At 42.7% G+C, this 26046-nt stretch overlaps 1 protein-coding gene across 2 annotated transcripts in view; it reads right to left on the reverse strand.

Moving 5' to 3' along the window:
- Grid1 (glutamate ionotropic receptor delta type subunit 1) overlaps positions 1 to 26046 on the reverse strand; it is a 762418-nt gene that overhangs the window by 255425 nt on the left and 480947 nt on the right. For both annotated transcript variants that reach the window (XM_013346867.2, XM_026779664.1), the window contains exons 6-7: positions 13776 to 13946; positions 312 to 473 (exon numbers count right to left, since the gene is read on the reverse strand). In XM_013346867.2, coding sequence (XP_013202321.2) covers positions 312 to 473; positions 13776 to 13946 — 333 coding nt within the window. The remainder of the gene's footprint in view (positions 1 to 311; positions 474 to 13775; positions 13947 to 26046) is intronic.

Consider the following 26046-nt stretch of genomic DNA (forward strand, 5'->3'; position numbering starts at 1 on the left):
GATACAGGATGGGCAGCTATGACTTCACTTACTTGTGACTTTGGGCAAGTCATTTACCTTCTGAAGCCACATCTCTTGAAAGCATAGAGACATTTGAAGAACATGTCCCTGGACTACAATGTATCAGCTTTCAAAAAGGCAAAGGAAGAGTGACAGAAAGAGAAGCCAATGAAGAGGACTCAGGCAATCTTTCTCACACATACATACACAGACACATTACAAAATAATTTCATACCAACTTAGACAGGACGCATCAAGGGACTTGTCTCTAGCCGTGTACAAGTTTACAAAGCGGTACCCTCGACACATACCTTTTTAATCGTGTCTAACATGGATCTCCCTCCATTCCATGGCTTGGTAGACTTTCTTATGCAGTTAAGGCTTGCCATACTGTGCCATTTCCGGTCCTCCAACTTCCTGTGGAAGGCGTTGGCCAGCATCAGAACACTGTCATACAGGTAGAGATTGGAGATCTGTAAAAAGAAAGAGAGTGAAACTCTTTCTTCTGATGTATTTCCAAAGAATGAGGTGAGGAGCAAAAGCCTGGGTGGTGTGGAAAGCAACAGTATCTTCTCCAGTGCTGTGAGCTTTGTGTACAAAGAACCCCTGACTCCATGATATTTTCTTTTCTTCCTCTCTTTCTTTCTTTCTTTCTTTCTTTCTTTCTTTCTTTCTTTCTTTTCTTTCTTCTTTCCTTCCTTCTTTCCTCCTTCCCTCCCTCCCTCCCTCCCTCCCTCCCTTTTTTTTATTTTAGCAGCACAACCAAAGAAATGGTTACATTAGGCTAAGAGAATACCTAATCTCTCTCAGGAATAGAGGTAGGGGTACATCCACATAACAACAAGGAAAAAGAGTGTGATCCACATCATGATTGAGGTTTGCAAGCAGGTACATCACCTGTTCAGATAACAGGACACAAAGCAGTATAAAATAAAGATGAATGTGCTAAGTGATTGCCTAATATATGTAAAAGCATACAAGTATAGAGGATCAAAGCCTCCACTGTTGATGGAGCTGCGGGCTGCTTCCTGGCACCCGGCTGCCCGCATGGCTAGCTTTATCTGAAATAATTACACAGAAACTGTATTCTTTTAAACACTGCTTGGCCCATTAGTTTTAACCTCTTATTGGCTAGCTCTTACATATTGATCTAACCCATTTTTAATTTTCTGTGTAGCACCTCAAGGTGGCTTACCAGGAAAGATCTTAACCTGCGTCTGTCTGAAGTAGGAGAATCATGGCGACTGACTGACTCGGCTTCTTTCTTCCAGAATTCTGTTCAGTCTTCTCCGCCTACCTAATTTTTCTGTCCTATCAAAGGGCCAAGGCAGTCTCTTTATTTAACCAATGAAATTAACACAAAACAGAAGACTCTCCCCCATCACTCCACAGAGGTCTTAAAGGCCATCAAACTTTTCTGTTAAGGACTAGATAGTAAAAACCAGGCTTTGAAGGTCCTACAGTCTCGTCTGACCACTGTTCAACACTGCTGTTAAAGCCTGAAAGAATCAAGAGGTGACTCATAAGCACATGGCTCCAAATAAACAATGTACTAGATTCAGCCCGAGGATCATGGTTGGCTGACTTCTCCATCCAATCTGACAGTGCTAACAATATGATCGGAAAGGATCAAGAGGAGGCCACGATGCAGCCATGCAGAGCCTTTTAGTATAAACTAAGGAGGAGCAGGAGGGAGGAGCTGGAGAGATGGATGGCACTGATGGAGCCATGCACAGAAAGCTGGTGATTGAGCCTGGACATAGGCAAGACCACCCCAGCCACTGATAGATCCAGAGTGACGAGTGGCCTGGATGATGGTACAGAAGTGAGGAAATGGCAGAGATTCCTATGCCTGATGGGCCGTGCTATCCTGGATGCATCCAGGATTTGTCAATTAGATTGGCCAATGTCATTGAAACTGACCCATAGAGGAAACAGCTCCAGCACAGAGCTTGTGAGAGTTATGAGCGTGGGGAGCTGAGGAAGCCCTGAGTGGATGTAAAGAAAACAATAATAATAACAAAGAAACAGATAAAGCCCAAAATAAATCTGTATTGTCAGCACAGGCATAGCCATGTCTACGACAAACGCATCAGACCTGTGGGAAGCTGCCAAAGCCCTCCCCAAACGGGCCAGGCTTAGAACTGACCAAGCTTTCCTCTGGTTCAGGTGCAAATGCGGCACTGTATGGAAGCACAAGTGTTCACAAACTATGGACCAGTGTGTTCAAAACTAACAACTGCAGCTTCTTCCCCCCAGCGTTCACAGTCTGAGAGTCCCTTGCTTGCAGAGACCTCATCCTCTGACTAGCTAACATCATAAATGTTGTACATAATAAATGCACTGGGGTTCTAGGTTGTTGTTGTAGGTGGTACCACTCCATCAGAGCCCCTGACCCCAGCTTTTCTGTATGTGTGTCTGCCCTTTCTTCATTCCCTCCTCATCCCAGGCAGGTTTCCATGGACATGGCAAATGAGAAACTGAAATACTGCTGTAAAGAGTAGCATTGATGTGACAGAGCCAGCCTCTTCATCAATCCAAAGATGGTAGAGGTTTGGCTCACCCCCTGGCTTTGGATGAGCTGGAAGACTGGGTACCATAGTCTAAGAAAACCTGAAGGGGCCCGTCCATATGGAGGAGGGAAGCCTTATTCTCAAGGAATTCTCCTCATGATACTTCATCCTCCAAGAAGACATCAAAGCACAAAGGAGAAGAGAAAAAGTAAAGAGATGTGAGTGTCTGTGCGTGGGGGTGGGGGGGAGAACTTATACTCCTAGACAGGTTTGGTGTCCTTCATTGATATCTTGCATAATCAATCAGACAAACTTGGTCAAAGGGACCAGTCTTTGCACCCCTAAGTAATAAGAAGCCTGTTAAAAATATTTCAGAAGAACATCACTGGCCATGAATGGAGAGAAACAGGATGCAACGTTGACCTCACAGGACTCCTGAGAACAAACAGGCTCCTTGTACTACAAGAAGAGCCCCTGCTACTTCTACCTCATCATTCACCCTTCCCTAACTACCCCAGGACCTCGTGTATTATTCTCTGTCATTAATCCTAACATGAAGTCACAGAAGCAGATTCCTAGATAAAAACTTGAGCAGGATCCAGCCCTCACAACTGAAGCTGAAGTCAGAAGTAGACCAAAGGAAAAAGATGTAGAACATCAAAAATGTCTGCTGTATTAGGCCTGTACAAGCTCAAACTAGCTAGCTTATCCTCGATAACACATATAGACTGAGCTGATCACCTCCTCTATGCCAGCCAATAATGAAGAGTTTGGGTCTGTCTGCCACTGAGCGGTGTCCTTGCTGTGATTTCCATGGATTTCATGACATAGGAGTGAAAACTGGATGGATACTAGAGAAACGACCGGAATGTGCTCATACGATTGTTCCTGCTACCATAGCAGAGGTCCCAGCCTGAAGGGAAGCTACATGCCAAGGTCATGGCTGTCACTCTTCAGATGGCTGAAGCACACAAATTTGACATCAAACACTCCCACCACTGGGAACTTGTCCTTGTCCCATGGCAAAAGTGATAACAAGACTATGTCCCCAGGATTTCAAGCTTAGAGAAACGCTTTATCAATGAACAAGACTAGCTTCCTAACCCTGCTAGCAAAACAGCCCTCAGGAGCACCTACCTCTTCAGGGTTGTACTGATGTTTCTTCTCCACCTCTAGAATATAATCTTGTAAAGGAGATGTTCTTACAAGGGAATATGAGTCACCTATGAACTGGAATGGAGTTTGGGGGTTTTGTCATGTTATTTTGTCTTTGTTTTTCTTCTAAAACGCTTTAACTAAAAGATGAGAGTCCTTGACGGTATGAAGATCTCTTCAGACATTCATGGACCACACATGTGGACTCACTCCCACATCAGACAGAAGTCTACAGTGCTACTTCAGCTTGGGCCCGGCTGACACTCAGTAGACTCTCCTGTCCCTCCGCGCTTATAATCACAATAGATCAAGGCACTCAACAAATGTGGGAATGCCAAAAGGTCTGAAATGAAGAGGAAAGGCAGAACAGGAATCAGAAAGGCAAAAAAATAAGGGCCTTTAGTTCTCCCACTATTGTGCCTACTTGGGAGAGTGAACGGAGTCTAGTTTAAAGGAGCAGGTTACAGAAATGTTCTTTTCCAGGTATCGATAGACCTCCCCCTTCCACAGCCTTCTGTATGTTGTCAGTTCACGAACGTGTTGACCTGACTAAACTCCAAGCTCTCTGAGTGCTTATCTCTGGAACATGTCACAAATGAGGACACAAGTTTGGTGGTTATTCAATGTTTGATTGGTAAATGCCCTGTGGATACACTCACACATAGATGGAAAGATGCTAGACAAAGACAGACAGACGGACAGACAGACAGACAGACAGACAGGAATAAATGGAAAAATAGATGGATGAGAGGGTGGATGGGTGGGTAGATGAATGAGTTGGTAGATAAATACTAGGTGGGAGGATGATGAAAAATAAATGAATGAATGAGTAGACGGATGAAGTGATAGACAGTTGAAATTGATGGATGGATGGCAGATGATAGGGATGGATTGATGGATGAATGGGTGGATGGCTGGATGGGTGGATGAATGGACGGGTAGATGGCCATATGATATAGGAGGGAGGTTGGGAGTAGGAGGATATATTGGCTAGCAGATGAATTGATGGGTTTTTGTTATTAAGATTGCACACACTAATGCTTCATCTATATTCTTTAAATATAAAGCATTAGGAGAAAAAGATGTGCTGCTTCCAACTTTGGGAGGAAACTTCATTTGTTTCTCATTAAGAACCTACTAAAATAACCTATTGACCTCATCCCTTACTGCTATCTGTAGCTACTTTACTTGTGTACTTTCTCCTGCGCAGAGGTCTCAGGACTCTAGCCAGCCTTGGGCAGAAACTGACATTCCAATATTGGTCTGTGTATTTACCATCTATTTTCCAACCTTGACATACACATTTCTGTGATCTACTTTATCAGAATTCAGTGGTAGGTTCATGTTAGGGATACAGAGAGCTGGAAGGCCCTGCCCTCACAGAGAAGCAGTTTCTATGCAAAAGGAGCCAGAGAAGATGGTAGAAAGGTAGACTATGCTCAGAATGCTCTTCAGATGCTGGGAAGTAAAGAGGAGGTTTCCCTCAAGGCAGGTTACCAGTGCCACTCATGCCTAGGAGAACTTGGAAGGAGAGAGACTTCCAGTTACACATATACTCACCCATAGGAAATGAAGGGCCGACAGCAGCTCAGGCTAGTGCTACAGTCCGCAAAACAGAGAGGGGGAGCATGGCTTGAAGGAGTCCATGTCTCCCTCCATTCCTCCTTTCAGAAGCAGGGCACTACACAGATTTCCTCAGCCAAGGGAAAACAAGCAAAGCATATACTGTACAAGACAAATCCTCAAAGCCATGCTTGAGTGGGTTCGGAGAAATGACTGGTCTAGGGACACTCACTGTAGCACAAAGTGACAGGAACCAGTAAATCATTTCAGATGAGGGTAAATTTGAGATTCACCGAGGTCACAGATCACAGCCTCAGACATGACAGAGACATGGTGGCCAGACCAAAAAAAAAGAAAAAAATCTAGAACCAAATCAGAGTAGCCGTAAGGTGTGCATTTGCAATGGGGAAAAGACAGACTCAGACAAAAGCCCAAGGTCTTTGGGGAACCTGGTGCTCTTTTCTAAATGGGCAGGAAGCTTCTGGGGATGAGCTGTGTTTGTTCAGCCACTCAATGGATACATGCCATGCTCATCGTCCAATTGCTGTTGTGCATTGCAGCTCTCAGGCTGCTGAACGGACAGTTCGAGGGTTCCTCTGGCTGACAGGTCTGGATGCTTGTTAACCTGGACCAGATCTGTTCACCGCCTGACCCTCCCTGCTTGTGTCTACAGCACTGCATGAATGAGTGCAGTTAACACTCAATAAATGTTCACAGAATCAAATCTTTCCTCATACTCACTCGCTGAGTGACATCCAACACACAATTTAACGCTCATAGATCTATCTCGATGACAACAAAGTTCAATGTGATCTGTGTAGGACTCAGCCAGCCATGATAAGCTTAATAGAAACAGACCACCCAAAAGGAAGTTCCTAACTTCCAGCCATTATCACCTGCCAGTGTAGAACTCAGCCATAGATAGGTTTAATGGAGACCTGAGTCTCAGTAGTTTACCCTGAAGCCATACCTGATTGCAGGAAGAACCACAAACTGGCATTACCTGAGCATCACCCAAGAACAGATCATCCAAAGGAAATGCCTAATGTTCCAACCATTGTAGATAGGATCACCTGCCAGCACATAGTCACCAGGACACCCCTAGACAAATGTCAGCCAACCTTAGAAATCCCTCACTCCCACCTTTACTACTATAAAAACCCAGCTTTCACTGAGCTCAGGGCTCTTCAATTATTCCAATGCACTGGACACACAGAAAGACTGCGTTTGCAAGCTTGTATAAAATAAAGGCTTTTTGCTTTTACATACAGGGCTCGGTCTCCTTGTTGGTTTTGTGGATCTGGGCATAACAATCTGGACCCATGGAGAAGTGCAATGTGACATCCATGGTTACTTGCCCATGAAATGCAGATGGTAATAACCCTGTGTACACAGGCTCCTTCTAAGATCTTTCTATGTATTTTCATTCTTAGCAGGAGCAGAGACAGAAAAACATGGAAAGGCAAGTGAAGGCCCTAGACAGGCTCCTAATTTCAGTTCAGGTCAGGCCCGGGGTGTCCTCAATATCTGGAGCCCAGCCATACAGATTATGGGGATGAGGACCATGAAAAACTAACTTGTGTTTGTTAGCATCTTCTTCCTTGAGGCTCCCTGGCCATACATCTTTTCAAAGGCTGGGGGGAGGGGGGTGCACATCTGACTCCTGTAGCTTACAGGGCAGAAGACTAGGCAAAGATCAGCTCTGGTCAGTAAGTCCACCTGTGTCTGCCCACCTGGACCTGCTGACATGTCCTGACCTCCTCCTGGCAGCAGACCCATATCTGTTGTGGTGCCAAAGCCTCAGTCAGGCTTCTGAGGGATGAATGCCCTAGGCTAAGACCACTTCTCTGTCTCTGGTGTTTCATGGATGGACTAGTAAGAGAAGGTCCAGAACATACAGATGGAGATAGAGGACTCTATGGAGGGCTATAAACTGCTTTGAGCAGGTTCCCAAAAGGGAAGCATCATAGCACTTTATTTAAGGACTCAGATATGAGACCCTTTGGCATAAAGACCCTTCAACACAAATGCCACAGGTATGGGGAACCTGAGATAATAAGGGTCAGCAGCAACCCAGTACCTGTTAGAATCATCATGTCCTATACTCTGCCATACAGAGCCTTGTCCAGCCTCAGATCAGTGGATATAATTTTGAATACCTGATTAAAATGTTCACATATACTGTCCACTGTCATAGTATGGTTCAGGTCCCTTCATTTCTTCCTCAGGAGATGGTAGATGTTTGTCCCCTTGTCTCTCAGCTCCAGGCCTTCTTGCTACACTCTGCCTAGCTAATCCTTTACAAACATCCTATGACATAGCATCTCCAAGCCCTGATGGGTCCCCCTCCAATTTCACACCATACATCAGCCATGATTCTCCTACAACCCATTGTATATGACATTCTCTCCAATAAAAATACAAGCCAGGTGGTGGTGGCGCACGCCTTTAATCCCAGCACCTGTGAGGCAGAGGCAGGCTGATCTCTGTGAGTTCGAGACTAGCCTGGTCTACAAGAGCTAGTTCCAGGACAGGCTCCAAAACCACAGAGAAACCCTGTCTCAAAAAACCAAAAAAAAATAATACAAACAAGATTCCCAATTTTAAAGTGTTTGAGAGAACAGAACGTGAGGACGTTTGTGAAATGTCTGACTTAAGCATTCCACACAGCTGCTTCGATAGATTTCTCTGAGTTAATGAAAGTCCAATAGATCATTCTAAAACTATTCTAAGAAATAAAGGAGCTGCGAAGTTATTTTCACAGAGGATGCCTCTTCTTAGCGATGAGCCATGATGGGCAGAGGCTATACCGAGGAAGGTGCAGGAGCTCCAGATGGGCAGGCTCCACCCCCATTGCCTGTCACAACCCAAGGCAGGGTTTTCATGAGATATGACGGAAGATACAAATTTCTGATTTCCTTTATCTGTTCTGAAACTTGGTTCTGAGAAAGGAAACCAGAAATGTAAGAGACATATCTAGGAAGCAAATAAAAGAACTCAGCCATGATCTCTATGGGGTCCATAACTCTTGAAAAACCCAAGAGGACCTGCTTGACCACCGGAGAATTAGAGACCAATTACATGAAGTTAACTAAGGCCCAAAGACGAAAGAAAAATCGATCCTATTTTTTCTTAGGCATTAGCACAGAATTCCCAATACATTAGTAGCTAGGTTTAATTTGGGAACACACTTGTGTCAGCAGGAACAAAGGCCACTAGAAAGATTGTTAAATTGATCTTCATGAAAAAAATAGGAATTTACTTAAATAATCAAGACCCAGAGGAACAAATAGAGGAAAGATAAGGGGTCTGGCTTGAAGGAGAGAGAATAGAGCACGGGGAAAGAAGGAACAGTGTTTGGAAATCAGGAGTATTCCTGAGAAGGATTGACTCTGAAGCAATGGCAAAGCCACTCTGCTCAGCCAGTGGTGACACCAGCTTGGCCTCCAAGGCCACCTTGGTTCACACTGCTCTAACAGAATAGCACAGAGCCATCACACTTCCAGGGAGTGGAAATCCCACACTGAGGTAGGGTTGCAGCCAGTGTCTCCTGAGGATCTAGTTACGGCTCCTAGGATACCTCCTTCCTATGTCCCGGCCCAGTCTCACTTATAGAGTACACCAGCCTCTTTGTGAGGGTCCACCCTGACAACCAAATCTCCTTCCGATGGCCCTACAACCAAATCCCTTGGGAACTCGGTTTCAATATTGGAATTTTAAGAGGACACATCATTCAGACCACAGTAAGCAGCTTGTCCAGGTATGGATGTCTCACACTTATGGAACCAGGAAAGGACATTTTTCCTACCCAGGCACCAACAAGGGAGGGTGTAGGTGGCCTGTTTACTTTCTACTGAAAGGATTGGGACCTGAGGCCATGCCACATAGGGTCTGTCCTAAAATATGCTGATACCTCCAGGCTGGCCTTGTGTGTATGCCCATGTGGATGCCAGCAGGCTGAGTCCTCTGCCACCTCCACTGGTTGGGAAAGGAGGGTCTCAAACAGGTCAGGATAACGTGTGTGCCACACCGTGCAGCCAGACTGTCTACCTCCTGGTGCTTGGTGCTTGTCTTCTCACTAACGCTGAGATGCTAGGCAAGACTTATTAGGGTACTCCAGCTGTGTCTCCGTCATGCTCTAGGAACCCGGAGATGGTTGTCTATTGCATTATCAGGGTGAGAATCATTCTTGAAGGAAGAGGAAGATGAATGGCAGGCCAAGGTCAGAGTCACACAAGCCAGCAGAAATCTCTCGCCGGCCCATTATCCTCACAAGCCAGAGCGCTGGAAATGCAAGATTTTCATTAAGCATGGCCACATTTCCTCCAGGCTCCTAAAGAGCCCAGTGGTCTCTTTCCCCTGTCATCAATCAAGCAAAGTGGGCTGTTCGTGGAGATATCATAGAGATAAACGGCAGGCACTGACCTCTGACCAAATCTGCAGACGGACTCCGGCTGGCAGGCAATGTCAGAAAAGCAGTGGACAGAGGGTCCAGCTGGGAGGGCAATCTGACATCCAGATGCCACAGTACGAACAATGTATCCCCAGGCAAGGCCTCTGTGCCAAACTGCTGCTAGCCCACCTGTCTTGAGAGGGCACTGCGGCCAGGTCGGAGGACAGAGCAGATGGTGGCCTAGGGTCAGAGTGGGAGGAGGCGCTGTACACCACCGAATCAGAAGGGAGAAGATGAAGGAGCATCTGTCTCCCCATAAGCCTCCCTCGGCTCCAAACACACATGTGGACACCTGAAGCCAGAGCAATAAGCAGCTGCACCCGCAGAGACTACCTATGTGTGTGATTCACAAGGCCTTCCGCACTGCCCTTGTCCGGCTGCCAACTGGAGTCTTCACCATTAAGTAAGGCACTGGAAGTGACATGAAATCTTAGGTAGCTGGGATGGAAACCTGGGGGAGTGTGTCAGAGGAAAAGCTCCTCTTACCAGATTGACAGAGACCTATGACCAGGGAAAAGAACGGAAGCTTCTAGAAAATTGGGACTAGCAGGTCTGTGATATACTTTAGCAACTTGAATGCCAGAGGGAGGGGTGATGCTGCCAGGCCACCCAACAACTTTTAAGTACACAGAGATGTAAAAATTCCAATCGGAGAGGACATTTTATGACAATACCATATTGGCCCCCACAGCTTAGATCAGACTGTATCATGACCAGACAGGCAGTTCATAATAACCCAGCACACTCTGGAAACACATCTGAATGCATGGGGTATCAATGGGATAATGCTTCTGCTAGTTCAATTACAAGCTGATATCACTGGCAGAGGCAGTTCTAATGACAGAGCACAATAGCAAGTCTTCCCTGAGCAAGGCTGCCTGGGAAATCTTAGCAAATTCTCAGGGTTCTGAGGGACTGGTTATCACTTTTATTACTGGCTGAGTCAGCCGAGCCCTAAACTAACTTGTCAAGAAAACAAAAACAAGAAACACCCAAGTCAGACAGTGCTTTGTAGGGAAGAATAAACAAGAGCACACAGGCAAGTGCAATGCCTTTTGAAGTCGCTGGAAGCCACTTACTTGGGTATTTTTCTTCCAAGGGACTTTCTCTGTACTAAACAACAACCAAATTGATTTGCTCTAATAGTACTTGGTTGAATTTTCAAAACAGAAATCCCTGACCACAAGGCTAAGAGAGGAAGACAGAGTCTCTGAGACCAGTTCACTTCCGTAGAGAAACCTGGAGATGGATGACCTTGCAAAAATGCCCTATGCTTTTACAATCCTTGGATTCTTCCGTCCCAAGGGCAGCCATCTGGGGAAGGAACTAAAATGGACTTGGGAGCTCTATTTCCAGGGGGATTTTCATTAATTTCATCAAGACAAAGTTAATAATCCATGACAGCAGTTTTTTTTTTCTTCAGTTGGTTGTTCTAAGCATGTTAGAGTCTTTTCGATAAATCTCACAGCTAGAGGCTAGTAGAAATTAGTTTGCCTTCTACACTGTCATTAGGAAGGAAAGAAGTGGTAATAGTTTCTGAGAAAACTTGAAGGGAATGGCTTGTAAATGAGATGAATCTACAAGCTTCCCAAGTGTTGGGCAGAGGAGTAAATAAATCCACTCTCCCCTCCCATCATAGCCCCGCAGAAGGATGTAGATACAACAGACGGGGAGAGAGAGAGAGAGATCCTTCTTTAATAAAGTGCTTTACTTATCTCTATATAAAGAGGCTTCTAAAGACCATTTAACTTGGGTCTCGAGTCCCAGGTTATTAGCAGAGTCATCCCATATATTCTTATTGATGGTCTTCAGGGTCTTTCATGGAGAGCTAAATGGATTTAAAACATGCTCTGTCTTCTTCAGACAAGGCAGCTGAATGAGGGATGTGGGCAGTGAGTAGCACAAAGCTTCTGATCCAGGACTGGAGGCGATGTAACTGCTCTCCTATACAAGGTGATGTTTTTAGCTGCCCAAATACAGGTACGTGGGCATCTTCAGCCTTTCTGTGGACACTTCTACTATACTGGCCACCTCTCCCATGCTGATGGCTTTCCTAACAGCTCAGTCCTGTTCTACACAATTTCCACAAGTTCTCTCATTTACTTTTGATAATGATCCTCTATGGTAGCAGATTTTCATGTCTTGGATTGACAATGCAAGAAACAGAGGCACAGAATAGCAAATGAATATTAATTGACTAAACAGTAATGGTGGTGTTGGCGGCACAACTGCCATAAACAGGTCTCTATGGTTTTGTTCTTTATTTTTCCTTTTTATGTGGTACCTGTGTCTCAGAAAGAATGGGGACGGGGGGGGGAGCCCTGAAGTGTGTGGCTCAGAGCCTTTGTTACAAGTGTGGGTAATCACCACTTTAGTATGCCATCAACTGAACTTCCCCTCATCCCCCAAGACCCCCTTGGTCTCTTCCAGAAAGCAGGCTCTTTGTACCTATCAGGCCTGAACTCCTTACAGGTACCAACTCATAGCAAGAAGAGGCATTGTGAACTTTGACAAGTGTAGACCTCTTTCCTCTGCCACATCCTGTACTGCCCCTGTCTGTGCGACTGAAAGTGGCCCTCCTTTGGGGAAAACTAAAGTGGTTCACTTAATGAAAACTGGAAAATAGGTAGAGGGATAGGAGGTAGGAAAGGGACCAGGATGACAGAGGCTGCAGAGGAATAAAACACATCAAGGGAGTGGGAACCTGGGAGATCATCAAGGGAAGGAGAGCCATGAACTTAGGTCCAGCCAGCAAAAACATTCCCCTCTCCCCATGACAGAATGGGGACACTCATACAGCCCAGCCCCTTGTCCAACTTTGCACGTATCCACATGGAAAGGGAGAATAAACAGACATGCTTCCAGGGAGAGGGGCCATTGACCTTTATCATCTCTTCCATTCCCCGGGAAAAAGAAGACAAAACAAAATTATATCTTAGGCCTTTCTAGCCCACAGCTCGAAGTCTCTAGTTCATGGCTCTGTCGAGGACCAGTGCTCCAATCTCTTAAGCAAATCCTCACCACCTCGGAAAACCTTAGCTATTCTATCATGCCAATTTAGCCAGTGTGCTCTCTGGCACAGTGGGCACCAAAGGAGGAAAGGTGCTCCAACTGTAACCAGCGTCACCTGTGTTTCCTGCCCATCGAGAACTAGTTTCTCATGTGTAACATCTACGAGATGGTTTTCTTCTCCTTCTGACAACATAAGATTATAGAGTTGGATTCTATGCTTTCACTAATAAAATATTTCTAGAGCCCACCCAAGATTCCCATGGTCCCCTCTCCATCATGAAGGTCCTCTGATGTGGAGACACCAAAAGGTCCTAAGCAAGGCTGACACTCATGGGCAGACACAGCCAGCACTGATCCAAACTCCTGATTAAAGATCATCAAGTGTTCTTGTTCATTATATTCCAAATGTTGATGTGAATGCAGGGAAACCAGTGGGCATTCACCACACTATCTTCCTGTTTTCAAAGATCTACACAGCAAACGATCTGTACATAGAACACCTATCTACTATATCAAGGCCACAAGGCTAGAAGATGAAGACCACACATATACCAAGACAGTGACTGAAGTACTAACAAAATGTTTACACCCCCATTTAGGAAGGGGTACAGCAACAGGCGATGCTCTAAACCTGTTCTCTGGCCTTTTTGCTTGGAGGAGATCACGCAGATGTGCCAAGACTGTGCCAAATGTTTTAAAAGCATGGTGTCTGTGTAAGTGACTTCTTACAAGAAAAAATGCAAGGAAGGCTCCATCTCCAGCCCTGCCACAAAGCACTCAGAATAGAGGCCTAAGAGACAGCAATCTATCCTACCCCAATCATGTAAGCTTTAAATACCAGAGGTAACCTGTGAGTTAATCAGGCCTTGCCTGCTGGTACCAAGATTAATTACCACTAATGCTACTATGAGACACTTGTGTCCAGCTGACTAGTTTCCATTTCAGACAATTACAGTATTTTAGTCATTAAAGTGGGTGGGTAACTGTGTTCAGCTAGAGCCCAGCATGCCCAGCATGTCTTCTGTCTTAGACCAAGGGTGTGGTAGGTGACCTGCATGGAGGAGACACTGTGCACTGACCTGCAGCATTTGGAGGTAGCCTTCCTGTGGATCACAGAGCAGGGAAGAGATGCGATGGTTGTTCCTCATGCATTTCTGGTTGTCCTTTGCAGATGGGAAGATTTGTCGGACCACGGTCATCCTGCCAAGGGCACTGTGGACCAGATCCAGGATCTCGGGGTCACTGATTTCCTAAAGAAATAACCAGATCCATGCTTATACCCTCATGAATAAAAAAGCCAGTAGGAGGCATCCAGGCCAAAAGCCCAAACAGTTAATGCTGAAGACATCAAAGGATTAGGTCCAGGCTCTACAATTCATTAGCTGATTCTTTACATAAAATACTTACCATCCTTTAGGTCCAAACAGCATTATTCAACATTCCCTCTGAGAGAGGTCTGGTCTGTAGTGTTGCCAAGGTATAGTAGAGTCAAATATAATCCTTTACTGGGGAGCATACTGATTCTGCTAGATCTTGGCACACCAGGTGTTTTACATGCATTCATTAATGCCATACTCAAAAAACAACCCTAGAAATTCTATGGGGGGATCCAATTATTATGACATTTCATTCTCAAGCTTAGGAATTGAAAAGGGAGCTGCGTATAGGCATATCACTCCAAATGAAGCTTCTACAAGAAATCAGCCTTAAACTGAGCCTAAGAATAAACATAGGTAAAGAAAGTGTGTGTGTGTGTGTGTGTGTGTGTGTGTGTGTGTCTGTCTGTCTGTCTGTCTGTCTGTCTGTGTCTGTGCACGTGAGTGCATGCTTGCATGTGTGTGAGTGCTTGTGCTGAGGGCAAAGTGCAGAGCTGGAAACCTGGTGCTCTAAAGACTACAGCAAGTAGACACCCTTGGCTCCATGTAGAGGCATCAATGAAGGAGGAGCAGATGGAAAGTCAGGGTCCATCCATTCCACTTCAAACAAACAACAACAGCAACAGAGAAAGCAGGCATTTTCCATAGCGGTAGCAATGAGCTTGAAAAATTTTAGGAACAAATACACTATAATCAGAATGGCCTTTTTGAAAATTTCTGGTTGTTTTCTGGAGCAAGGATTGGAGAGGAACAAACAGAGGAGGTGGAGGGCAAGGCTTCACAGCTGGGCCCACAAATGAGCTACAAACAAAGACATGGAAACCAATATTCACCCAGTGTTACAGAAGTGGAGCAGGCAGACTAAGGACATCCCAGGCTCACTGTCTCTGAGAAATTACTACATCAATGCTTGGCTCCAAGTCAACATTTTAACTAAAATTAGTTGTATTTTAAAATAATCTTTAAATCTTCCTCTTACAGATGAGCCATTCTAGTTTTGAGTCCCTGTGACAGTACAAATGGAGCCAGCCAGGCAGGAAATTAGTGGTTAGGATTTCAAAATCATTTAAATGAGAGCATAACATTTTAAGGGCTAAGGTGCTAAATCAAGCATTTAGGGTCTGTCTTGGGTTTGCCTCTGTGTATCTGTGAAGCCCAGTCAGTTGACAGCACTTGCTAAATTGGGAAGAACAAAGCACAAAGACCCATCTTCTCTTAGTGTTGATTCCTAAGTGTACTGAGCTAACTGATCTCAAAAAAGTCAAAAGTGTGGATCTACACCCATGCCACAGAAATTTATATTCATGATGGATTGGGACCAAGAGGTAACCAGAAGTGAAGAAATCGGTCAGAAAGGACGGTCCCTGTACACAGAGAGCTTCAAAGTGGGCAGAGCTGGACATGTGCACTCAGTTCTGTTCTAGCAGCCCTGGGACCAAGGTCCTTCTGAGATCACAGGCTAGAGGATGAGAGAAATCACAGCCTAATCTCAAGGGGATGAGGGATGTCAGAAAGAGGAACAAGTAGGCCGTTCACTTTGCCTAAACTAGAAGCAGAGAGGACTTGGGGAGGGAATTTCCTATCTAGAAAATGCATGATGCTAGCCAGGCACAGGGGCTTGCGCTTACCATCCCAGCATTAGGGACATCGAAGGAGAAGAGTTGCTGCAAGTTCAAGGCCATCCTCGGCTACCTAGTCAGTTATAGGCCACCCTGGCCTAGAGTGAGATTCTACAGACAAACAAACAAATCAGCAAAAGGGAGGAAATAAGGAACACAAGTGTCATGAAACACAAAAGTGGATTTGTGAATGAAGGTGTTAGAGACAACACAACTGTAAATCAAAAACAATGTGTCTCATACCATTTATTCTTCCCACATATTCTTGATAGAAAAATGCCACTATAGAGGCAACAGCCATTTTATAAAAAATCCTTTTACTAAGCCTCTCCTGCTTCTTCAACTGCCAGGAGGACAAGCAGAAATACTCAGTTCTCACCACCACACTCTAGGCACATTTGGGAAATTTGTTATAAATTTGACCTACATGGTGACCCAGTACTTTCAAGGCCAACTGGCTTCTTCACCTATAGTGAGTAGCTAAATCATACTGTGCTATGGCCTGTGTGGGTACTCAATGCTTGCCCCCATTGGCCCTGATTTTCCAACACTTCCTCTTCTATTATGCCTGCCCAGGACCTCATAAAGACATGGCACAGCCTGATGGCAATCTAATACCTTCCATATGCCTCCCTGGCAGTGGGGATCGGCTGGAACCTTGTATACTTTCCTATAATCCCTCACCCAGTTCTGCTCCACTGGTCAAGGCTCACAGCATGATCCCATGACTCCTATCCCACTCCCTGTGCTTCTAGACTATCCTTCTTGTCCAATCCGGAGATACCTGCAAGAAAGACCTGGGAGTCCACTCAGTTATTTACAGACAGATAAAAAGGTTGAATCCCGTCCTTGCCCTAATTCTGAATAAAGATGAGCAGTCCATTCTAGCAGCTGCACGCCAGGATCTACTCCTGTCTGGCGAGCCCTGATGTTAGCAGAATTTATGCTAATATCCCATTGTAAGAGACCCCAAACTCTAGACTTCCTGTACAGAGGAAAATATAAGCAGCCAATTTAAATGGGCAGCTGGGAGGGCAAACTTCCCCTTGTCCCAGTTCAGCACACATTCATAGTGCTGATGATAAAGGGAAGCAGCAGGGCAATGCGAAAGCAGCACTGTGGAGTCAACAAGTAGAGGAGAAAGGAAAAAAAGGCAATATATCATATGATGCTCTCAGGAGTTCAAAGGAGCCAAACAGGCTTCAATTTTTATACATTCTAAGTTATAGTTTTCACTATGAGATAAGCCTAATCATTTTGTACATTAAATATGAACAACAAAATGAATTCACTGTATCTTCAATCAAATTAAGAAGTAAAATGATGCCCACATCTTAGCTGGATGGTTTCTCATGCCCACTCTTCCCGTCTAGCCACAAGCAGCATCTGTCACATAAGAGCATAGATTCCACGTAGCTTAGGCTTGTATATGTTGCACAATATGGATCCTTCTTGATCATGTTTTAGCATCATGTTTTTCATATGATGCTGTACATTAGAGTCATCTGGGAGCTTGATAACTGTATAGGAAAGCAGCCCTAATACACCTCAAGGAGGAAACACTCTGGGCTCTCCATGAGCACTCTAAATAATTTCCCAGTAGTCATCTGCTTGCTCATGGGATGGAGAAATGGCTCAGTGCTTAGAAGCCAGAACCCAGGTGGAGACTCGTAACCATCTGTAACTCCAGATCCGGTGACTCCAATTTCCTTGTCTGGACCTGAAGGTACTGCAATCACATGGTGCACATACATACATGCAGGCAAAACACACACGAGGTAAAAATAAATAATTATTTAAAAATGAAACAGCTAGCCAAACATTAGAGTTCTGAGGTTTATCCACGGCAATGGGAGTGGCTCTGATTTAATTTTTGTGCATGACAATACTATATGACAAAGTCATCATTTATTCATCCATTGTTGATAACGTTTAGGATGCTTCATTTGTTGGCTTCTATGAACAATTTCCTATGCACTTTCAAGTACTTATGCAAGAATTTCTCTTGTATATATCATACACCTAGGATTGTAGAATCCTGATAAGAGATTAGGAAGGAGGCTGGAGAGATGGCTTCAAAGTTAAGAGCACTGACTGCTCTTTCAAAGAAGCAGGGTTCAAATTCCCAGCACCCACATGGTGGCTCACTGTATGTTAACTTCAACTCCAGAAAAATCTAAATCCACTTCTGGTCTCCCTAGGCACCTAGTGCTATGGATATACAGACATTCATTACATGCAGACAAAAATTCAAACAAAGAAAATAAATATAACTTTTAAAAAAGAATAGGAACATGCTCAAATTTATTAGAAAGTGTCAAATTCCTAATGGAGTTGTACCAATTTATAATCGTGTATGGCAAAGGAGCATTAGTCTTGCCTACTTACCCACACCTTATATATTATATGACTTCCTAAGATATGCCAGTCTCATGAGTATGGATTGGAATAATGCTGGGGTTTGTTTTTGCTATCTTAACTCTTAATATGGTTGAGTATCTCTCATGCATTTCTGAATCATTTATGTCTCTTTTCCTGTATTTGTGGATTGTTAAATTTCCATTGGGCAAATTTCTTGCATAGTGATTTATGGTTCTCTTGTTTTTAAATTTATTCTAAATAAGGCTAGTCATGTGCTACAAACATCTTCTCCAAGGAAAGGGATGTTTGGGTCAGGCTTTAAACCCTTCTAAGCTTAGGCCTAGACAGCCTTGCTCTGTGGGCACTGTGCACACCTGCTTTACATGGTATTGCTATACAGCTGCTGGTGTCAAATACCTGTTGGCAGGTCCATTAGATCAGGACTTTATTTATTCTTGAATTCTGCCTGTGTTTTCTTCACATATTTTAAAGACTTGTTATTAGTTGTGTACAAGATTATAAGTCTAGCTTCCTGTTGAGCTGGTGGTTTTATTAGTATTTAAATATCCTCTTTATATCTAAGAATGCATCTTGCCTTATAGTTTCCTGTGTCTGTGGTTACTATAGCTATACTATTTGTATAAAGGTTATTTATCCACATTTTTCATAGCCTTTTTTCCTTTTATTTTTATCTGCCTTATGTTTGAGTGATGTGGGAGTCCCGACTGTGTGCTATGATTACCATTAATTAATAAAGACACTGCCTTGGCCTATTGATAGGGCAGAGAGGGAGCCGCTATGGAACCACCAGAGTCAGACATGCTGAAACTTTGCACGTAAGACACTGCCACGTAGCGATGTACAGATTAATATAAATGGGTTAAATTGATATAAGAGTTAGCCAATAAGAAGCTAGAGCTAATGGGCTAAGTAGTGATTTAATTAATACAGTTTCTGTGTGGTTATTTCAGGGCTGAGCAGCCAAGAATGACCAAACGGCCTCTCTCCTTGCAACATCTAAGTTGGAATAGCTGTAAATAAAATACACTAGAAATATTCATACCTGTACATAAGATGTAAGTAGAAATTATAATCACTTATACTGATTATGATTATTTACATATTTGGATTTATTTCTATCATATTATTTGCTTTATAAATTTTGCTCTTTGTTACCATTTTTTCAAACTTGTAATGATTTTTTTTACTATTTCCAATTATTTATGTTTTAGAAAATTAGATTTTTTATATTAGCTCTTATTATTTTTCTTACCTATTTCAATAGATATATTTAGGTGTGAAATTGTTCAGTATTTACTTTTCTTCCTCGGTGCTTATACCCAATTTCCATAAGACCAGCAAATGTGCCAACAATGTCCAGCATTTAATTCTATCTTTCTTTATGATCTTCCAGTGCACAATATCCCAATTGTTTTATAAAAGTACTTATATAAAATCTGTATAATTGGAACATGTGTATGTATTGGTTACATATTCTTTTCTGGACTTCAGGCCTTACATTTGACATCTTTCTCCTTTGTTCAAAGTACATCATTGCAAATGCCCTTTCATGTAAATTGTTGATGATAAATCCAACTAACAGTATCAACAGTATTCTAAAGTCCAAAACCCAAAGTCCCTTCTCAGGCCTAAAACAAACTATAAAATCAAAATACAAGTTACACATTTCCAGTTTACAGTGACAGACAGCAAATATTTCCATTCAGAATGGGAGCTTAGCAAAGAAAGATCAGGCCAAAGCAAGACCAAATCCAACAAGGAAAATAACAGTGTCTCTAATATCTGTGGTTCTTTATGATATTATATAACATCTTGTGGTTCTTTGCCATAATGTAACATCAATCGTCTCAAGTCTTCCTAGGAGAGTCCTTTCTCTCCTCTAAAGTCTCATAAGCTGGGTCACCATTATCTGATATTTCTCTTGACATTCTGGGCTTCCCTTCTTCTAGCAGAATAGCCCAATGAATGCTGTTTTACATTTAGCATTCCAGGGTTTCCCTAGCCTACAGCTCCAAACTCTTCTAAGTTCTTCCTTAAAATAATTTCTAAAAAGTCCACCAAGCATGAGGTCAGACTTCTCCTAGTCAGGCAGCCGAGAGACAAATAAAGATGCTGTCCATTTACTTTGTCTTTTTAATCACTCTAGAAGGCCAGTCCACAGGATAGTACTGCCCACATTCAGCGTGGGTCCTTCTTGCTTCTTCAGTTAAACCTCACTAAATGTCCTCACAGATATACCAAGAAATGCTACCCTTAAGAGATTCTAAATCCCAGCCAGCTAGTCATTAAAATTAATAATCACAGTTTCTCTTTTTGTACAGTCAAATTTCCCTTGACTGCCTCCCATAAAGATGCAAGGTAAGGAAGGCATTTACAAACCATCTGAATAATCGAAAGTCCTCACTTCAAGATCATTAATTTCATGGCATTTGTAAAAGGCTTTATGCTAAGAAACATTCACGGGTTTCAGGGTTGGCCTGGAATCTCTCTGGAGGGCATCATTCGACTGTGATAAACATTCTATTGGTAAACTGCCATGTCCTGTTTAAACCTGTTGACAGACTTGGAGCAAAGAGGGCTGTCTTGTCCCAGACTCCAGAATGTTGAATTCAAGTGTCCAAAATTCTCTGTCCCAGGGCAGACTGGTTCCCTAACTCTGGGACAGAAAGAAAGAAAAACAGCAAACGGCTATGGGGGATTAAGATATTGTACCTTTGAGAACAGCTGGAAAAGAAACCATTCCCAAAAGAGGTTACTGTTGTTTATCCCATCGTATAAAGATGTTTGTGGTGAGAACAGGAAGCCAGTTCATCCGTGGAGGGAGCGCTCGGCAGTGCCTACAAACCTCTCAACAAGGACCCAGCACACGGAGGTTTCCTCAGGCTTTGCTGAGGACTTCTATTGGTTTCCTAAGCATCTGGTTTAAGGGTGTTCCTTTGCTTCCTCTCCCAGTAGGATCCCTCCAGCTGTTTGTGCTGCATGTTTTGTTGTTGTTGTTATTTTTTGTTTTTTTTTATTTTTTTTTGTGCTGCATGTTGTAAGCGGCAAATTTAATGACCGTTTGCTCTCTATCTGCTGCTTCTGTCTATCTGATATTTGTTACCCATTCTTTTGTTTTTACTGTTTGTTTTTTATTTTCAAATCACCCATTTGAAACTGCAAGTATGGCCACTGTTACCAAACTTGGGGTGCCAGTTTGTTCCCCAAGAGGCAGATATGGATACCCATCCTCAATAAGCTGATCAGAATAGCCAAGTTAATAGCAAAGGGGAGGATTCATTCAATATGGCCACATTGAAGAGGTACAAAGAAGTCTGGTAAGCACCTTTAGTCTGCCTTCTGGGTCCTCAAATGAGGTCAAAGTGCAAAGGACTAGGAATACACACACATCTAAGTAGTCCTGGTAAGGGCATGACCCTACCTACCTTCGACCTATTATTGCCAGAGGCTATAATGCTTTTTTTCCAAGAGAAGGATTTTCACTCAGTCTGACTCAGCTTTTTCTCCTCCTATAATAAGATTCCAAGGGAAATTACTATTTATTAGGACCCTTTCTTTTAGTAGTCTGATAGCTAACGTGTCTCTTTAGAATATATTCATTCCTGCCAGAGAAACACCACTGTTGATAATTCTCCATGTGGGACATCTGCTTACCATGTACAGACACTAAAGTCATTTGCAAATGGTCTGTGCTCTCTGAATAGAGCCTAGGCTGTCCTTTGTCTTTGATGTCCTATGCTGTCACTATATGAACTTTTTATTTATCGTTCGTGATTCTAGATCAGACTAGATTTCTTTCAGTGCTCTTCAAGAGTAATCCGCCATGATATCATTTACTACTTTAAGATTCTAATGCCCGTTCTTTTCTCAAAAGTACATTAAACATTGCTATTCTGTTTTCCTTATGTCTCCATCACTATTTCATTTCGGACTATACTTCAGATAACCTCTTCATAAGTTATACTGCACCAATTATTTCTCTTTGAACAACTTGACACTTAGGTTTCCAACTACTAGTTATTACATTTGGTGACCAGTCCATTCCTTTCTGAATTTGGCTTTCTTTGAGTCTTTTGTTCTTTGCTCACATAATACAGTCTCTATTTTTGAAACATACTTATTCTATGTTACATAATATTTACTAGATCTCATCATATAAACTTCTTTTTTACTGCCTCTTCTTCTTCATCCTCCTGACTTCTCTCCATATACATATAATTTTCCATAAAATGCCTTAATTTTAAAATTAAGCATTAATTTTAAAAGTCAACTTGTCACAATCTAGAATAACCTCAAAAGTCTCCATCCACTGAGGAATTATCCAGATCAAGCTGGTATGTAGGCACATCTACAGAGGTCTTGACTTTGAAAGTCCAGTGTGCATCTAAGCATTCCCAGGGCAGGAGGGGCTGAACTGCAAATGAATAAGGGACACTGGCTAAGAGCCAAGGAAGAAGACAGCACTGGTGTGTTAGTGCCTTTTCTGCTCCTGACTGTGACTATGACGTGACTAGCTGTCTGAGCTCCTGCCTCTGTGACTTTCCCGCATGGCGGGCTGTAAACCAGAAGAGTGGGCTAAGCACACCCCTTCCTCCCCTAGGCTGCTTTCTCTCGGAGCGTTTTATCCCAACAACAGTAAGGAAACCGATACAGAGCTCTTTGACTGAGACTCACATTTACATTGCTTGCTTCTACTCTATATAGAAGAGGTTATCAACTACTGTACAACCACGGTAAACTAACTTTCCTCAAACCTCCGCTGGACAACAGAGGTGTTATGAAATTGGGTCACACATACATGATGTAAGACTGTGTTCCCTTCATTCAGTTCCAAAATCATAATAGGAAATGCTGCTTTGCACTTCCTTCTGCTCTATGCTTTCATTTCTTCCCAGCTCTGATAGAGAGCAGATGTTTTCAGCTGTAAGTGGAACTCTTTCATTAGACACCACACCTGATTGGTCCTTAGCTTGATCTCAGATCTCATATTCCCCAGATAGTCCTCAGGACAAAAACTCAAGGCTTTTACAGTTTGACCAACTCAATAAAAGAAAAACTGGAGTTTCCATTTTCATGTTACGTTTGGCCTCATGGTTATTACTCTTGAGGCTTTTAGTTAAAAATATTTTAAAATATGATATATTCAGCTATTTGGGGGGGGGCTTTTCCCTTTGGGAGTGTTATTCAGACTAATCTTTCGTAAAAACATACTATTAAACTTTTCATATGGGATTTAAATTCTTTGTTTGTGATCCTATTCTTTTATTCTGAGGCATATGTCTGTGCTTCAAACTGCTCCCCATATGCCCTAGCTGTGTGGCTGGTTGAAGCTGAGAAATCATTTTAGTATTACAACCCGTATTTGTTGCATTCGATTTCCCTTTCCTAACTTTATTGATACTAACACTATTTTAAGAGAATGTAAACCAAGCACACCTGATCAAAATCTGTTTGTGCTTACACCTCATCTCTGTATCATGGATGCAAGAAGATAAACATTGTAAGGTCCTACCTGACCATATTTTTCCCCCAAAATATCCCCATCTGTTATCATCTTCTCCTACAGCCTAGGAGGTTTCACCCATAAATTCTCTTTCCTATTATTCACTGGACTAAGGTGTGGGCAGATAGATAATCTTTAGAAACAGTTAAAATTTTGAATTTAAAATACTTATGGACAGAAGCTACAGAGAAAGAGAAGAAATATAACGATAGATCTCTTTCTATTTTCAATAGGAGAAGAACTTATTTATAGCTTGATAAAATCGAATATTATAGTAACTACAGAGAGATGAAGTTCGGGGCTCCCAGCTAACACAGCTATTGAGCTTTTCTTGCCAGTCCCTGGAAGCAAAACAAGACTGCTTTGTGCCTTGCAACATGCTCCCACGAAAACGTCTATGGATTCGAGAGAGAGTGAGAAATTGCTCCATGCAATGAATAATAAAATTACCCAGGTCTCTGATTCTGCAAGAATGCACACTAGAAGCTTAGAAAAAATATGCATTTCAAGTCAAATAAATTATTAAGAAACTCTACAAATCTCTACCCCACTTTCAATGAGTTAAGAGCATAGGAAAGTAAGAGGAATTCTAAAGCAAAGGCAATCCTCACATTTTCCCAGGAGGCACATACTTAATTCACTGATTGAAAGCAAAATTGTCCTTCTCATAGAGCACGCGATGGAAGAGAATGAGACCTGATTGCCTCTGTTCCTGAGAAACGTGAGTCTTCAGCCAGGTTCTATGGCTGACTTCACAGGATTTTTTTTTATTTCAAAAAAAAAAAGGTGCCATATATGAGTACTGTGTGCATTTCCCTGCAGAGAAATCCCTCAGGCTGTACTGGACTTTCAAAGGAAGCCTCTATGCTCCCTCCAAAAAACAAGATGATGAACAATTGATATGGAGGCTAAGAGTGTTTTTAAAGTGCTCCTTGTCACTCACTATGAGAAGAATGAAAATGATAATAACTCCAACAGGATAAGCTGGAGACAAAATAGTATCTGTCAGACTCCGGTACTTTTTCTTACTTCCATTCAGGTCTCTGACGTGATCCTCAGTAAAAAAAAAAATAATAATAATCAAAGAAGCAATGGAGCTTATATGGACTACTATGTGGTTATTAAAAGAACAGATTATGATCACTGCGTTGCATTATTATCCACAGACATATACAATATAGCTGAGAAAACAGAAAATAAGTGTACATGAAGATACACATACCAATCCATACACGCATACATGCACACACGTAATAGCATCATGAAAATCCAGCTGTAAAGCACATGCAACCGCTGCAGGAAAGTGGCTAACACTGGGGAATAGAAGAAAATAGCAAATCTGCCTATAAGATATCCCCTCCCCGTGCTCACTTAATTCCACTGCATGCTTTTCTCCTACTTTGAAGTTTACGGTAATAGAAGGTGAACCTGCACTCTGAATCACAGACACATCTTGTTTGGTCTTCCTTTTTTAGGCGGTGTTAGGCAAGAAGGCATTGTGATCCCATTTCTGATTGTGGAAATGGTAGTTTTTCCTATATAGATTCTGAGAAGGTCTGTAAAACCCTGACAAAAATCTACCTTAGATGGCCACTTTCTATGACCTTTCTGAGCCATGGACTGATTTAACCTAAAGGCAAACACATCAAACTGCAGAAAGCAAGGCCCTAAGAGCACTCTTTATATTTATAAACACAAATGCACACACTGAAGAGCTGGGCATGAAACTCAAGGCCTCAAGTATTCTAGAATAATGTTCGAACAGTGAACCACATGCCTAGCCCTTGGTTTTTTATTTTGTTTTGTTTCATCTTGTTTTGTTTTGTTTTTTGAGACTGAGTCTTATTACATATCACAAACAGGCAACTGTCACTCAACCACTCTTGAACTCACTTCCTGTCCCTGCTTTGGGGGTCTGGGGGTACCCCTACACCTAGCCTGTGGATCCTACTCCTGGCCTCTTAATCATCATGCCCTGAAACCTTCTGGGATAACTCAGAGCCTTGTTAAGATGAGCAGATAAATTCTCAACCCCTCAAGAGAGCAGGTTTTGATTTTCCTGTTAGTACATGTATAAACAACCAGGATACTATGGGATCCAATAGGATCTGTAACAGGACACAAAGCAGTGTCTCATTGTCTGTGACATGGTCAGTCTCTAAAGATCTGAAGTTTGCAGCATTACAAAATTTGAAAGGCAAGAATGTAGGTATTTGCTATATTACTCCCTGTAATTTTTCATGCTTCTTAGAAACATTTGACAGAAACCAGACAAAATCACTGCAGAAGTCTTACACAAGCCAAGACACACAGCAAAGAGGGAAAAGCTATAAGGAGATACTTTTAAAAATGGCAATTAAAATGAAGATGTATTTTTTCAAAATATGTATTTCGACAAGTTGGATGCAAAATTCACATATAAATATTCTTTTGTCAGACCTTTAAGACCTTAGCAAAATGTTGGAACCTT

This window comes from Microtus ochrogaster, chromosome 6, assembly GCF_000317375.1.
Source record: "Microtus ochrogaster isolate Prairie Vole_2 chromosome 6, MicOch1.0, whole genome shotgun sequence".
Taxonomy (NCBI): Eukaryota; Metazoa; Chordata; class Mammalia; order Rodentia; family Cricetidae; genus Microtus; species Microtus ochrogaster.